Source organism: Cyprinodon tularosa, unplaced genomic scaffold, assembly GCF_016077235.1.
Source record: "Cyprinodon tularosa strain WSP-4 unplaced genomic scaffold, ASM1607723v1 ctg278, whole genome shotgun sequence".
Classification (NCBI taxonomy): Eukaryota; Metazoa; Chordata; class Actinopteri; order Cyprinodontiformes; family Cyprinodontidae; genus Cyprinodon; species Cyprinodon tularosa.
The window spans coordinates 783,328-795,493 of record NW_024038983.1 but is presented as its reverse complement, the minus strand read 5'-3'; the positions used below and the strand labels follow the sequence as shown (position 1 = coordinate 795,493).

General features: G+C 37.9%; 1 protein-coding gene across 4 annotated transcripts in view; it reads right to left on the bottom strand.

Moving 5' to 3' along the window:
* The window catches only part of si:ch73-63e15.2 (protein strawberry notch homolog 2), a 99,143-nt gene that overhangs the window by 13,301 nt on the left and 73,676 nt on the right, over window positions 1–12,166 (bottom strand). For 3 of the 4 annotated variants that reach the window (XM_038290282.1, XM_038290284.1, XM_038290285.1), the window contains 13 exons: window positions 9,843–10,022; window positions 8,743–8,826; window positions 8,280–8,385; window positions 8,029–8,189; window positions 7,808–7,941; window positions 5,173–5,263; window positions 4,908–5,051; window positions 4,701–4,818; window positions 4,514–4,619; window positions 4,260–4,413; window positions 3,830–4,006; window positions 2,550–2,647; window positions 1,943–2,028 (listed from right to left, as the gene is read on the bottom strand). In XM_038290282.1, the coding sequence (XP_038146210.1) occupies window positions 1,943–2,028; window positions 2,550–2,647; window positions 3,830–4,006; window positions 4,260–4,413; window positions 4,514–4,619; window positions 4,701–4,818; window positions 4,908–5,051; window positions 5,173–5,263; window positions 7,808–7,941; window positions 8,029–8,189; window positions 8,280–8,385; window positions 8,743–8,826; window positions 9,843–10,022 (1,639 nt within the window). The remainder of the gene's footprint in view (window positions 1–1,942; window positions 2,029–2,549; window positions 2,648–3,829; window positions 4,007–4,259; window positions 4,414–4,513; window positions 4,620–4,700; window positions 4,819–4,907; window positions 5,052–5,172; window positions 5,264–7,807; window positions 7,942–8,028; window positions 8,190–8,279; window positions 8,386–8,742; window positions 8,827–9,842; window positions 10,023–12,166) is intronic. The other variant, XM_038290283.1, reaches the window with a different exon arrangement.

Genomic DNA, 12,166 nt, shown 5'->3' with positions numbered 1-12,166 from the left:
TTTTTATAACTTTCCATCTAATTATCTAACAGAGTTGCAATGACCCAGGAACAGATCTGCCTGTATGCTGTTTACGCCCAGCTGTATATCCATGCTGCACTGTTAAAATTAGCCATGTTTAGCCGTGTTTTAAAGGTAATTTCATTGGCTACATTGCATGTGGATTTAACCAATAGCAGCTGGACTTTATGCGCCATAATACAAGGGGAATCATTTGTAAAGACGACAGCTGAGAGGGACCTCATTGTCGCTTCGAAGGCTCTCCTGATGACAAATCTCTAAACGGGGGTGGGGGAAGGGCTGGAAGGTGACTAAACAGTCAACAGTAACCCAAAATGTTTGTGGAAGCTATGATAGATTGCAAGGCGGTTAGCATTAGCTGTAAGGATTGAACATTTCTGATGGTAAAAGACTGACTTTATTTGGCGATTTTTTCATCATGGAATGTTTTTATTACGAATATGATGGATCGCATTTCATCTGTGGATCCCTACGGACAAACGAAAAACAAACAATTGAAGATTGGACTTATAATACAGCAGAAGGTCTGTTTTAGAAATCCTGATTCAAAATGCTGCTATGTCTTTATTAACTGTGCTTTGGTGCTCATTGTGTCCATAAAACAAACTCAGTGGTTGGATTGTGGAGAATCCAAGCTTTTTAACGATGTCTAGCATGTCTATATAGGTAGAAATTTAACCGTTTTGTTATTTTACTGTGTGTTAAGTTGTTAGGTCTAAAAATAACAAACCGACCACCGGCGACCAGGTGGAGGTTAAAATGCTAGAAGGTTTAGACTTGGGTCTGATAGAGCTTCTGTCAAAGGAAAGATTAGGGTGATGGTCCAGGGAACGTAATGCGCCTGACCCACTTCCAGTTGTCTAGCTGAAATGTTGTATGCTCAGTTATTTACATCTCTATACATTAAGAGGCAAATTCCTGCTGTGAACTAATTATGGTTTCTGATTTACAGGCATTTGAACTAAGTTAAGTTGGAAATGGAGCGTTCACTGAAAAAATTATGCAACCGCTTTTGGCATTTACTTAATCATAGCTAAAACTTTAACACAATTGTTTAATGTCCTACCCTGCTAACATTAAATAATTGAGTTAAAGTAACTAAATATGATTAAGTAAATGCCAAAAACGTTTGCATTATTTGCTTCAGTGTTGGTCCAGTTTTTGTATTAGTAAAGAAGCACACCATGTGAGACTTGATTTTATGGCCCATCATATGGCCCTGTAAAAGGTTTCACAAGCTCAAATGATGCGGCATCATTACTATCAGTTACTTTCATTTCATCAAAGGTCTCCATGGTCTCCCTTCTATTGTTAGAAAATAATCAAAGCATGGAATAAGAGATACGGTCTGCTAAAGGATCATTTAACTGCTTTTTTTTTTGGAAACTGGAATAACATCTGTTACTTTTAAATAAAAGCTGGAGCATTTCCAAACTAAAGGAGATAGAAAGCCTGTTTTTATTACTGTAAGTAAAAAGAAAATGAACAGAAAACTGTTTCAACAGTTCTTTGAGATTTTACTCAAAAAAAAAAAAAAAAACTATAATTTTAACTACTTAATCAGGTCCGGTGTGACACGTATTACAAATCCATCATGTAGTGAAATTGGGATTTCATTTTTTTTTATGAGTTTATTTAAATATTAAGTCAAAAACTGAAATAATAATGGATGATAAATCAAAATTAAGTTTTTATGTTAAATTAAAACAAATAATATTTTTGAAATAAAAATGTACGTAAAATGTTCTTCATTCCTGAAGCATTATTTGTTTTTTTCCCCTTTCGTCTGAAAAGTCAAACATCGACAAAAACTCTATTCTTCTTCTTCTGTACTTGTCCTTATCTGATAAATAAAAGAAGCCCATTCCTTATATTCTCAGCTGTAGCTTTGCGTGTCAAACGGATCCAAGGTGCTGCGTACCTTTTTTCCTCTTACTCCCCGGTGCCTTCTCCCTCCTTTGTTTCTCTGAAGGAAAGTGCTTTGTTACAAGAGACTGGAAAACTCCCCTAGAGAAAGGGTGGGGAAATAAGAACAAAGAAAAATAAACCTTTTTTAATCGATGTAAAAGGACAGCAATGCCCTGCGTTTCTGATTTGGCTTTATGAGAGCTGCCAGGTGCTGCCAGGAGCTGATGAAGAAGTGACTGGGTGATCTAATGTGATCAGCCTTTCAGATATGTCTGCTTCAGGTCAGCCAACTTCAGAGCACTCAGAACTTCTTCTTTTTTTCCTTTTCATGAATTAGTCATTCGTTGAATTGCAAACAAAGAGCTAACTTGCTTTGATTTAGCACCAAACCAAGCCGTATGAGAGCGATCACAATATGTGAGGAAAACAATTAAAAAGCCTGCTCGGCGGTTTGATGCAAAAAAGTAATGAAGTGGAACTAAACCCTTTAAAACTGGGTCAGAACTTTCAGAAAGGTACTACAAAGGAAGGTTTACTATTTCAAACTGATGTGGTTTCGACAACAAATGAAAGCAAATAGCCAGAAAAAACTAGATATGGCTTTTTTTGTTTTTACTCACTCTGCCGCAGAAACAAATCGGTCAAGATGGCCGTCGTTTTCGTCCAAGACCTCCCTGGTGCGTGATTCTCCGGTAGACTGAAGCCCTATAACTATACACTGATGGAACAAAAATAAACACTCATCAGCTTTTCTTTAACAGAAATCAGCTGTAACATATTTGAATAACATTAACCCATCTTAAGGAGCTTTTGGCACCAAAAGATAAAAAAAATTTGGACTGACTGTTGTATTATGCAAATTTTCCATACTTTAAATGTTAATTTTTTTTTAGTTTTCTATGATTTATTTTGCTGTGAAAATACAGAAAGTCTTTCCAGACTCTTTTCTCTTTTTGCCAGGTTTAAGGAAATGTTTATAAAACATTAAAGGGGAATGCTTTTTTTTTTTTTACATTGGGCCCTTGATTTTATGTTATTACATCATGTTCTACTCACCCATATGAGTTTTGTGTCACTTGGAGCTGTTCTGAAGATATTCCGTTAGGTTATATCCAAGTAACGTCTTCCTATGGGCAACGACTTGAAGGCACAAACTAAACTCTTCATAATTTATTCTTTATGGTACGCCAGCATTCACAACATGTAAGTGGATCACTGTCCCCCAGACATCCGTGGTTATATTTTTGGCATTTATATTTTTTTTAAACAAAGCGGAGTGTGTATGACATCATCCACGCGCCAGACTGGAGTTGTGAAAGGCAGCGCGGGCCACAGGCGGCTACGCTCTACCCCTTCTATTCATTCGGCTCGCTAATCTGAATCGTTCAAATCCATTTCGAAAGATAGATCATCTGTGGTTGTAGCACTAGACATCTTCCAGGCATGTGAGTAAAACTAGCAGCATTTCATCGGACAGGATTAATGAACGGTAGCCGGCGCGCGCGGATGACGTCATACATGCGCCGCTTTGTTTTAAAAAAATATAAATATAAAAAATATAACCGCAGATGTCTGGGGGAAAGTTATGGGAAAGTTATGAATGCTGGCGTACCATAAAGAATAAATTATGAACAGTTTAGTTTGTGCCTTCAAGTCGTTGCCCATAGGAGGACATTACTGGGATATAACGGAATACCTTCAGAACAGCTCCAGATGACACAAAACTCATATGGGTGAGGAGAACATGATGTAATAACGTAAAATCAAGGGCCCAATGTAAACCAAAAAAAATGGCGTTTCCCTTTAAGTTTATGATGCAGAGTGATTTTATCATGCCTGAAAATATTAACGCATTCAGATAAACACTCAAGCTCTGTATTCAGGGGGATGTTGCACTGACCTTTCCAGCCTCCAGCTCCTTCTGAGCCAGCTCCACCAGGCAGCGCACTTTGGCAGCGATGCAAAGGTACTTGAAGAAGCGCTGGTGGGACGACCAGAACTGTCCCCACAGGGACTTCCTGCTGACCAGGCCCAGGTCGTCAGCTGCTTGCATGAAGACTTTTAACGCCTCGGCCCACTGTGGAAAGAACATGACACATCAGCTGAAAGCTCCTCTCTTTATGACAGGAATTAGGGCAGGAACTGAGAATAGAGGTGTCAAAAGTATTAATAATTATTCCACTATAAGTATAAATCCTACTGTTCAAAAAACGATTTTGTGAAAGTTAGAGAATCAACTTAAGGTAACGAAGTATTTGCACTTTGTTACTGGACACCTCAGATTAAAAAAGTGATGGACGCAGCGATCTCATTCACATCCTGAAACTGACCAGCTTGGCAGCTTTGTTGTAAACCTCTTTGAAGTCATTATCCAGGCCGATCTCCTCGATGCGGAAAGAAACGCCAGAAAAGCTGAGCTGTCTGGCAATATACATCCCGCTCACTTTCATGTCCATGGCCACAATTTCCATAGCCCCGACCCCTCTGTATGGAAACCAAATCCATTATTTACATGGTTAACTAATGGGAAAAAAAGCTTTGAAATGATTTAAAAGTCTGGCTTTTTCCGAATCGATCCACATACCTCTTCTCAATGGCATGCAGGAAGTCATCAAAGGTTCTGAAGGGTGTGCCCTCGCCCCAGATTCCCAGGCGGCTCATATAAATCATGTTCTTTGGCTCAGAGGCTCCTAGACGACATAAAGAGGACGTACAGCTTCAAGCTCTGTCCTATTTCCTTTGGCAAGGGTAGGATTCTTCCTCACCCTTACCTGTGGCGCTCGCGTACACCACTCTGGCCTGCGGCAGCTTGTTCTGCAGGTCCAGGACTGCCTTGCCCATTTTGGTGGATGTGGCATTCTTGGCTTTGTGGCATTCATCAAAAATAATCTATAGCAGCGAGAGGTCAAGGGTAAACAACAAACACGGGTGGCAGTGACCTTTTAAGAACAAAATTTAGCTTCCAGATGAAAGGATACGACTCCATCAAAGTCCTGCTTGCACCAGTCCAGGATCTGTTTAATCCGTGTCCGGTGCTGCCCCCCCGCCTGGCTCTCTCCAATGAGCGCAGAATAAGTTGCAAAAAGAACTCCCTCTGAGGTAGCTGTGTCTCCATACTTTATCTGTAAAAACCATTTAAACATACAAAGATAAAAAATAAAAAAAAAGAAACACCAAAATTCAACAGAAAGGAATTATTTTGTGTTTCCTAACTTTGACTCTCCTCCCCTCCCAATGACTCACCTTATTTAAGGCATGCACCGGAATATTTGGTGCATCTATGTCTTTGAGATCTCTCTCTGCGTCATATTTCAGGTCATTGGATATGCTGAACCTGAGGGAAGGAACAGATATAAAACTTTGAGTCAGACCACTGTTTCTGAGGTTACAACATGCTAAGCTTAATCTAATGCACCCCGGTTGTGTATAACTTTTTATTCTCTGATTTTTCTGTATGTAACACTGACTACGTATAGAGAGGCTCCAACTAGGCAGGGTGGGCAGATCTGTGTAGATTTTTTTCACACCGGCTGTTTCATAAAGCAAAGTCTGTGCTGCATCTCCAACCAGAACAGATAAATAATATTAACATATTAAAAACATAATGAGATCTATTTCTAAAGAAAAGAAAAACTTAGAAATAAATGCTGTGGGACGGTTTCTATGGTGACTGAGACAGAGAGGTGATTCTCAGAGAGAGATCTGAGAAGTTTATCAAAGTTTTTCTTTTTTTTTTTCCATAAAGAGGTGAGAGAGATACGCGGTGCTTACCTGCTCTGTCTGCCCCTCATTATTTAGTTTTTTTTGCAAGGCTCAAAACATTTTTTTATGTTTCATTCATTGTTTTTGCACCTGTCTGTCCTGCTTACTATACACATAATCTTCCACTCCAAAACTGAGTCTTTCCCCGTGCGATTAACAGATTTTATTTAGGATTTCCACCCAAAGCAGATGTGTTTTACTTTGTAACTGCGTCTCTCCTTCTGTCAGACTCATTAAAGTGCTGCATAATCCGACTAGAAGACCTGGGCTCTATCTCAGTCTGACCTACGCACCCCCCTTTGCATTAAGTCGTGTCGGGTGTGATCATCCCCCACTGACTTTCATTAAGCGCTAAATACCACAACCTCGTCCGACAAGACGCAAAATCAGATTCGGCGTGTCCGGGCTTTTAAACTTCCTTTAGTAGTTTTCAAAAGTATTTCTTAGGCTTAAACCTTTCAAAGTTTTCCTCACATTTAAACAACCTTTTGATAAAATTCCAGATCTTGGCACCTCACCATTTGATAGAGATGGATATTTTATTCCTAAATAGTCAAACTGTCCTGCACTTCATCTGACTATAAGCTGTTTTTAAAGCTTGAGCAAAAACCCAGGTTTTCGCTTTGAATTTTAACACCTGACAAGACAGTGGGCTTTATAAGATCGTTTTATTTTTTTTACTTAACTTTATTGATTTAATTGTGTGAATGTTACTTTCATCTATGTTTTAGCTGTTTTGTCTTTTATGTGTACTGTTTTATGTTTTATTTATTTTTTTCTATACAGAACTTTGTTAAGCTGTGGTTGTTTTATAAGTGTTTCACAAATAAAATCGGATTGATATTCTCTGATTGGAGCCATTGCATTCTGTATAAAGCAGAAAAATCAAAGTGAATGTAAAAATACAATAGAAAACGACTTTGATTAAAGTGAAAGTCAGTCATAAGAAAAGTACTTAGGTCAGAAAATTGCTCACAATTATTGAGAAAGTAAAAGTACTGGGTACCTTTGTACATAAAAACAATAAAGACAAACAGTTTATTTAGTTGGTTCCTTTGCTTCACATGGATAAGAACAATAAGAATTTATTGAAAACTTGCTTCAGCCCTAAGAAAACATGCAACTATAACAACTCATACTACCACAGAAGCTACTGTGTAGATTAGTGCACATCCGCAGCTGTGCTGTCTGCATGAGACAACCAACAATACGATAAAATGTAAAAAATATTACAGTCATTGTGTCAAAATTACTTAAAGCAAAATAAAAAAAAAAAAATTTAAGTTCCTAAATTTTATAACCAAAAAAGGTTTTGCTGAAACTTTAGTTTAAGGACAATATTTAGAACTAAAAGCAGTGGTATAAATAACATTCTCATCCTTCCAGAGAAATAAAAGAAATAAATATTTCTACTTCTAAACAGGAATACTCCTCAAAAACAATAATGTGGTATAATATCACCACAGACCAAAAAGAAGTGAGAACCAGGAGCACAGTTCTTCTTCTCTTATCCACATAATCAATCCCTTTCAAGAATGTAACAATTTCTGAGATTTTAAAGTCATTTCAGTTCAATTCAAATGTAAAAATACTTTATCATTAAATGTTGCACTAAGGATTTTTTAATAAAAATGTTCTAAACATTTTATGTCTCTAATGTAGTTTTGATTTAGAAAAATACTGTGTAAAGCACAGAACCTCAGCAAAATGACGTCAGTACAGTAACAAAGTAAAGGTACTTAGTTACTCTACGCCTCTGTCTTTAGTGCTGTCAGCCAGTCGGTATAGGTGAACCGGAGCGCCGGTCTTAAGTCCACTGCATCCACTATCTCTATCTCCTTCTCTCGCTGAAGAAAAAATTCCCATAAGCATGATGCTGCCACTAACATGTTTCATTTCTAGGTGTGTCATTTCCCCCTGCCTACAAGCCACATCATCTTGCCAAAATCTTTGATTCATAAAAAGCTTTCTAATGAGTATAAAAACACAACATGCCTTTTAAAATTTAAATTAAAAAGTTGCTGTAGTTTAAGTTGTTCTATCACATAAATTTCGTTTATGGTCGTAATATTGCGGCTTGTTATAGAGGCAAAGAGAGGCAGCGTATTCTTCTTACCACAGTGACTTTTTTCGTCCCTTAAGGTAGTTCTCCAGAATGATCCCCGCCACGGTGCGCCCCTTTCCAACACCCGCCCCGTCTCCAATCAGGAAGCCCGCTCTCTGTTTGTTCTGCAGGATCACCTCGTGTTGCTGAGAGAGTACAAAAGAAGTAAAAACTAGAGCTATGAAGGTCTAATTCAAAATGAGCTAATAAAGGTTATTTACTAGCGTTCTCACCTGGCAGGCGTAGATGATGGCCTCCAGCTGCAGTGCAGACAGCAGACCACTGTTAATAGTTGACTCAGGGATAGATAAAGTGTAGGTAATGTCAGGAGGAGGGACGCTGGACAGTGTGTTGGTTTCCACAACAATGTCAGGATGTGAAATTCCTATTGTTGCTGAAGATGGAAACAAAAAGTCTTAGAAATGTGTAAAAGGCACAGGAACATAGAGATGAGAAGGAATTTGATTGTGATATTTAGACATACATTTGGAGGGTTTGTACTCAGCATATGTGTCGACATGCCCCAGCTCTTCTGTTTCCTCCTCTTCAGCCTCCTCTTCCTCCTCTGGTGAGGACTGCGTTACCTGAGCCTGGAAACATCCCAAACAAGTTGTTTACAACACTTTCTTTCTTTTTAGACTTTTAACGTTATAAGTTTTGATTATTTAAAGCAGAATAAAATAATGCTTTGAATCGTTAAAGAAACATGGTTTAAAAAAATTAAAGCTTTGTTGAGTAAATGTTATTTAAAAAAGAGAGAAAGATGATTTTTTTTCTCCTCTAATGCGTCGACACAGCTCACACTGCTGTGTCCAAACAAGATCCCTAGACAAGTATTAACAATATGAGAATCGTGTTGTCAGATACACAGATGAGCTTGTATCTGCGTGACAGTGAGAACTGATAACAGTGAGGCTCATTTGGTTAGAACATCAGATGGTCGCTACCTGGAATCCTAAAGATGGGGTGCTGATTATAGCGGAAATGTCTTCCAAACTGGTAAGGCCTTGAAACCTGCTGGTGCCATTTTGCTGTCAAAAAAAACATAAAATGAAGATATACTGAAAAACTCAAATAAAGACCAGAAAGCTTAATTAATTAAATAAACAAAAAAAAAAAAAAAAAAAAACAACAACAAGCGCAGAAAAGAATAACACAAATCATTACAAGCAATTTGGACGTCTTGCAGTGAAAAGTCAGCACCAACAGAAAGAAGCTAGAGCTTCACATGTCTGGGAAATATGATGGTGAAAATGAGGGCAGAATTAAAAGAAAAATATATAAGCCTGCAGGACGCCGCTGAGCAATGAAGACCAGTCCTATCAAAAATATGATTGGAGCCATCTAATTCATCAGGCCTCTAACAGGCAGAATGCATTTAAGGTCAATGACGTGCTAAAAAATCATGTATCTGTTACCTATAACTAAATTATAAATTTTTGGGGGAAGCAACAAAATAAGAGAGCAACCTGAGAGCCCTGTTAATGTTTCTCTAATAGAAAATGTGAAATATAGGTGATATATATAACTGTTTTTTTTTATTGGCCAGACAACCTAAAAGCCTTTATAAGAGGTAGAAATAAATTACAACCTGATGTTTTTTCCATGTCGGTATCTGTTGATGCAAATGTTAACTATTATTCCTCTGGAGATAAAAAAGGTCAATTAAACCTTTACCTTTACACAACAAACAATGTGGAAAGGGAACGTTAATTTCCTCCATGAAATAACATTTCAGCTCAGAAGTATGTGAGCATTTGATATTAATGATAGTTAACTACTTTTTTTTTAATTCAAGTTGATCAAAAAAGCTGCATGGGAACAGTTGCATTAAATATCCTCCAGAAGGATTAGATTTTATGGTAACTGAGAAACCAGAGAGGGTGAGTGTGACCATTGTTTGATGTTTTATTCTTTAACACCTTCCTTCCTAGTTCTCTCTTCAATAAACTTATGAAAACAAGTCCTCATATTAGCTTTTAAAGGAGGTTACGGTGCTAGCATCTTTCCAGTGACTGATAATGCCCTGAGAGTGTTTGCCACTGACCTCTAAGTGGCTCTGTGCTTGTGTGGTGGCGGTACTAGTGTTGGTGTTAATGTCCCAGATGGAGGGCAGTGGTTCCTGGGGGTTAGCGCTGATGTAGGGCGTGGTATCAGCGTACTCGGACAGTGAGTCCGCCGGAGAGGAGAACAGAGAGGTCGAGAGGTCATCAATGCAGGACAGGTCCTGAAGACGAGAGAGAGGAAGGAGGCGTTTATTCCAACATGGACAGAGATTATCAATGAGAATAACATGTCAACAGGTCAAAGCAAACAGATGAAGACAGGGGGAAGCAGTGTGTCCTCCGCCATCAAAGCAAAATGAGTTCAATTAAAGATTAATTTTAGCTTGGCAGGGTATGGCTCATGATGGGTCCCAGTTGGAAACTTTTCTATTTTATTTTATTTTTTTCAGATCAGCTAATGCATCACCATATGCCATGCTAATATAGCTGCTGTCATCAAAATTGAGGCCAGAGGAGGTGCAGAAATAACAAAAGCTGTTAAAATGGTAACTGTTTTGTTTTGGACACTTTGAGATGCGTCTATTATTTAGGCTGAGACAGATCAAGTGAGAGCAACATTATAAGCTGGTAACAGGAAGGCTGTATGGAGTGGATTAAAGTTGTTTAGTTTGGATCTTTGAGCATTTAATCTCTTGTTATTTATCGATTATAGTGGATATGGAAAATATCTCATTAGTAAAAGGCTCTACATTAATGTGTTGGCTAAAAATAGATGTTAAATAATATAAAAACAAATGTCTGCAAAACAATTTGTCTTTTGACTTTTGTCTTGACATGTTGGCAAAGTTCAGTTTACTAAAATGTTCAGTGCCTTCGTCTCCGCTCCTAATGTTCACAGAACAATAACTAGAAAAAAGATTTTCAATGGCTCCCCTATATCTTGTTCTATTAAAGCTCTTAAAACTAAATTGTAACCAAACTTTGTAAGAAGAGCTGAAGGAAAATCAAACTCTAATTGGTTCCTCTTTAAACACGTGTCCACATGCAGATATATGAGAATGACCACAGGGAGCAGAAAAGAAGGAGCCTTGCACAATGAGCCCTTGTGTGTCATTTCACCTCTGGCTGCCTTGCAGTTCAACCTCCAATCATATCCTTTCCAAAGCCTTTTTTTTGGCCACATTCACACCAAAACCCCCAGAGATGTATAAACATAGATGTGTGCATGTGTGGGGGCGGTTAAAGGTCTGCTAAGCTGTTTTTAGAAATTGATCTTTACGATCGAGCCAATGAGACTGTTTAGTCCATGAGAGGAACTTGATCAAATAGTACTTCTACTGTTTGCTCTGAACGATGCAAGGAAATTCCCACACCAACCGTTCCATAAACTTAACAAATGCAAGCATTATAAGGTTTTGTAAATAATTGGCTATCACAAACTGCAGGATATCATTGTGATTATTGTGCTGGAGGGAGCAATGCACCACTTCCTGTGAGCTCATGTGATTTCATGAGAGCCAAGATGTAAACAAAATGGAGACTCTTGTGAAACAACTTAACTTATCTTAACTTTTCAGAGGGAGAGTGAAAAACAAACCAGAAAGATTCTAGTTGAGACATGAAGATAAAAAAAAAAAAGAAAATGGCCAGGGAAGAGGAGAGCGATGTACAGCCTTTAGCCAGAAAATGGAGAGGAGAATCAGTCAGTCTGTTTGAATCAGTAATGGCTTGCTAATATTTGTTTAAAGGGCTAAAGCGTTCCCTGATGCTTGACAAGTATCCAGCTGCTAGTCGATTATGACCTTTGTGATTTTAAAACTAAAAACATGTTTGATGTTATTGACGGTGCTCCACTTGTAAACAGTGGGACAGAGTAGTAGTATCATTATGCTGTGGGGATGTTTTTTTTCCCAATCTGAGTCTTGGGTTGTTGTGAGGGACTAATCCAACCCTTCAAAAACGTTAAAATATCACATTTACATTAGTGGGACCTAATATTAGCTCTCCATCTAGCCACTAAGCTGTAATGCCATGTAATGGTGTTTATAGCTTTTAAGTGTTCTGGTAGCTCTCGATTTAGTTAAGTACTTCTGAACCTTATGGTTCTCTATGATCAGAGGTGTCCTCTAACAAAGTACAAGTACTTTTACGTATCCTTACTTAAGTAGAAATTGTGGCTATCTGGAGTAAATATTTGTTAGATAACTTTTTACTTCTACTCCTTATATTGTTTAGCAATTACAGTATCTCTACTTATACTCCTTACATTTAAAATAGACTTGTTAGTGGGTTTCATGTAAGCTCATTTTCGTTATAGCCTATTTGTATTTTTTATATATATATATATATATATATATATATATAT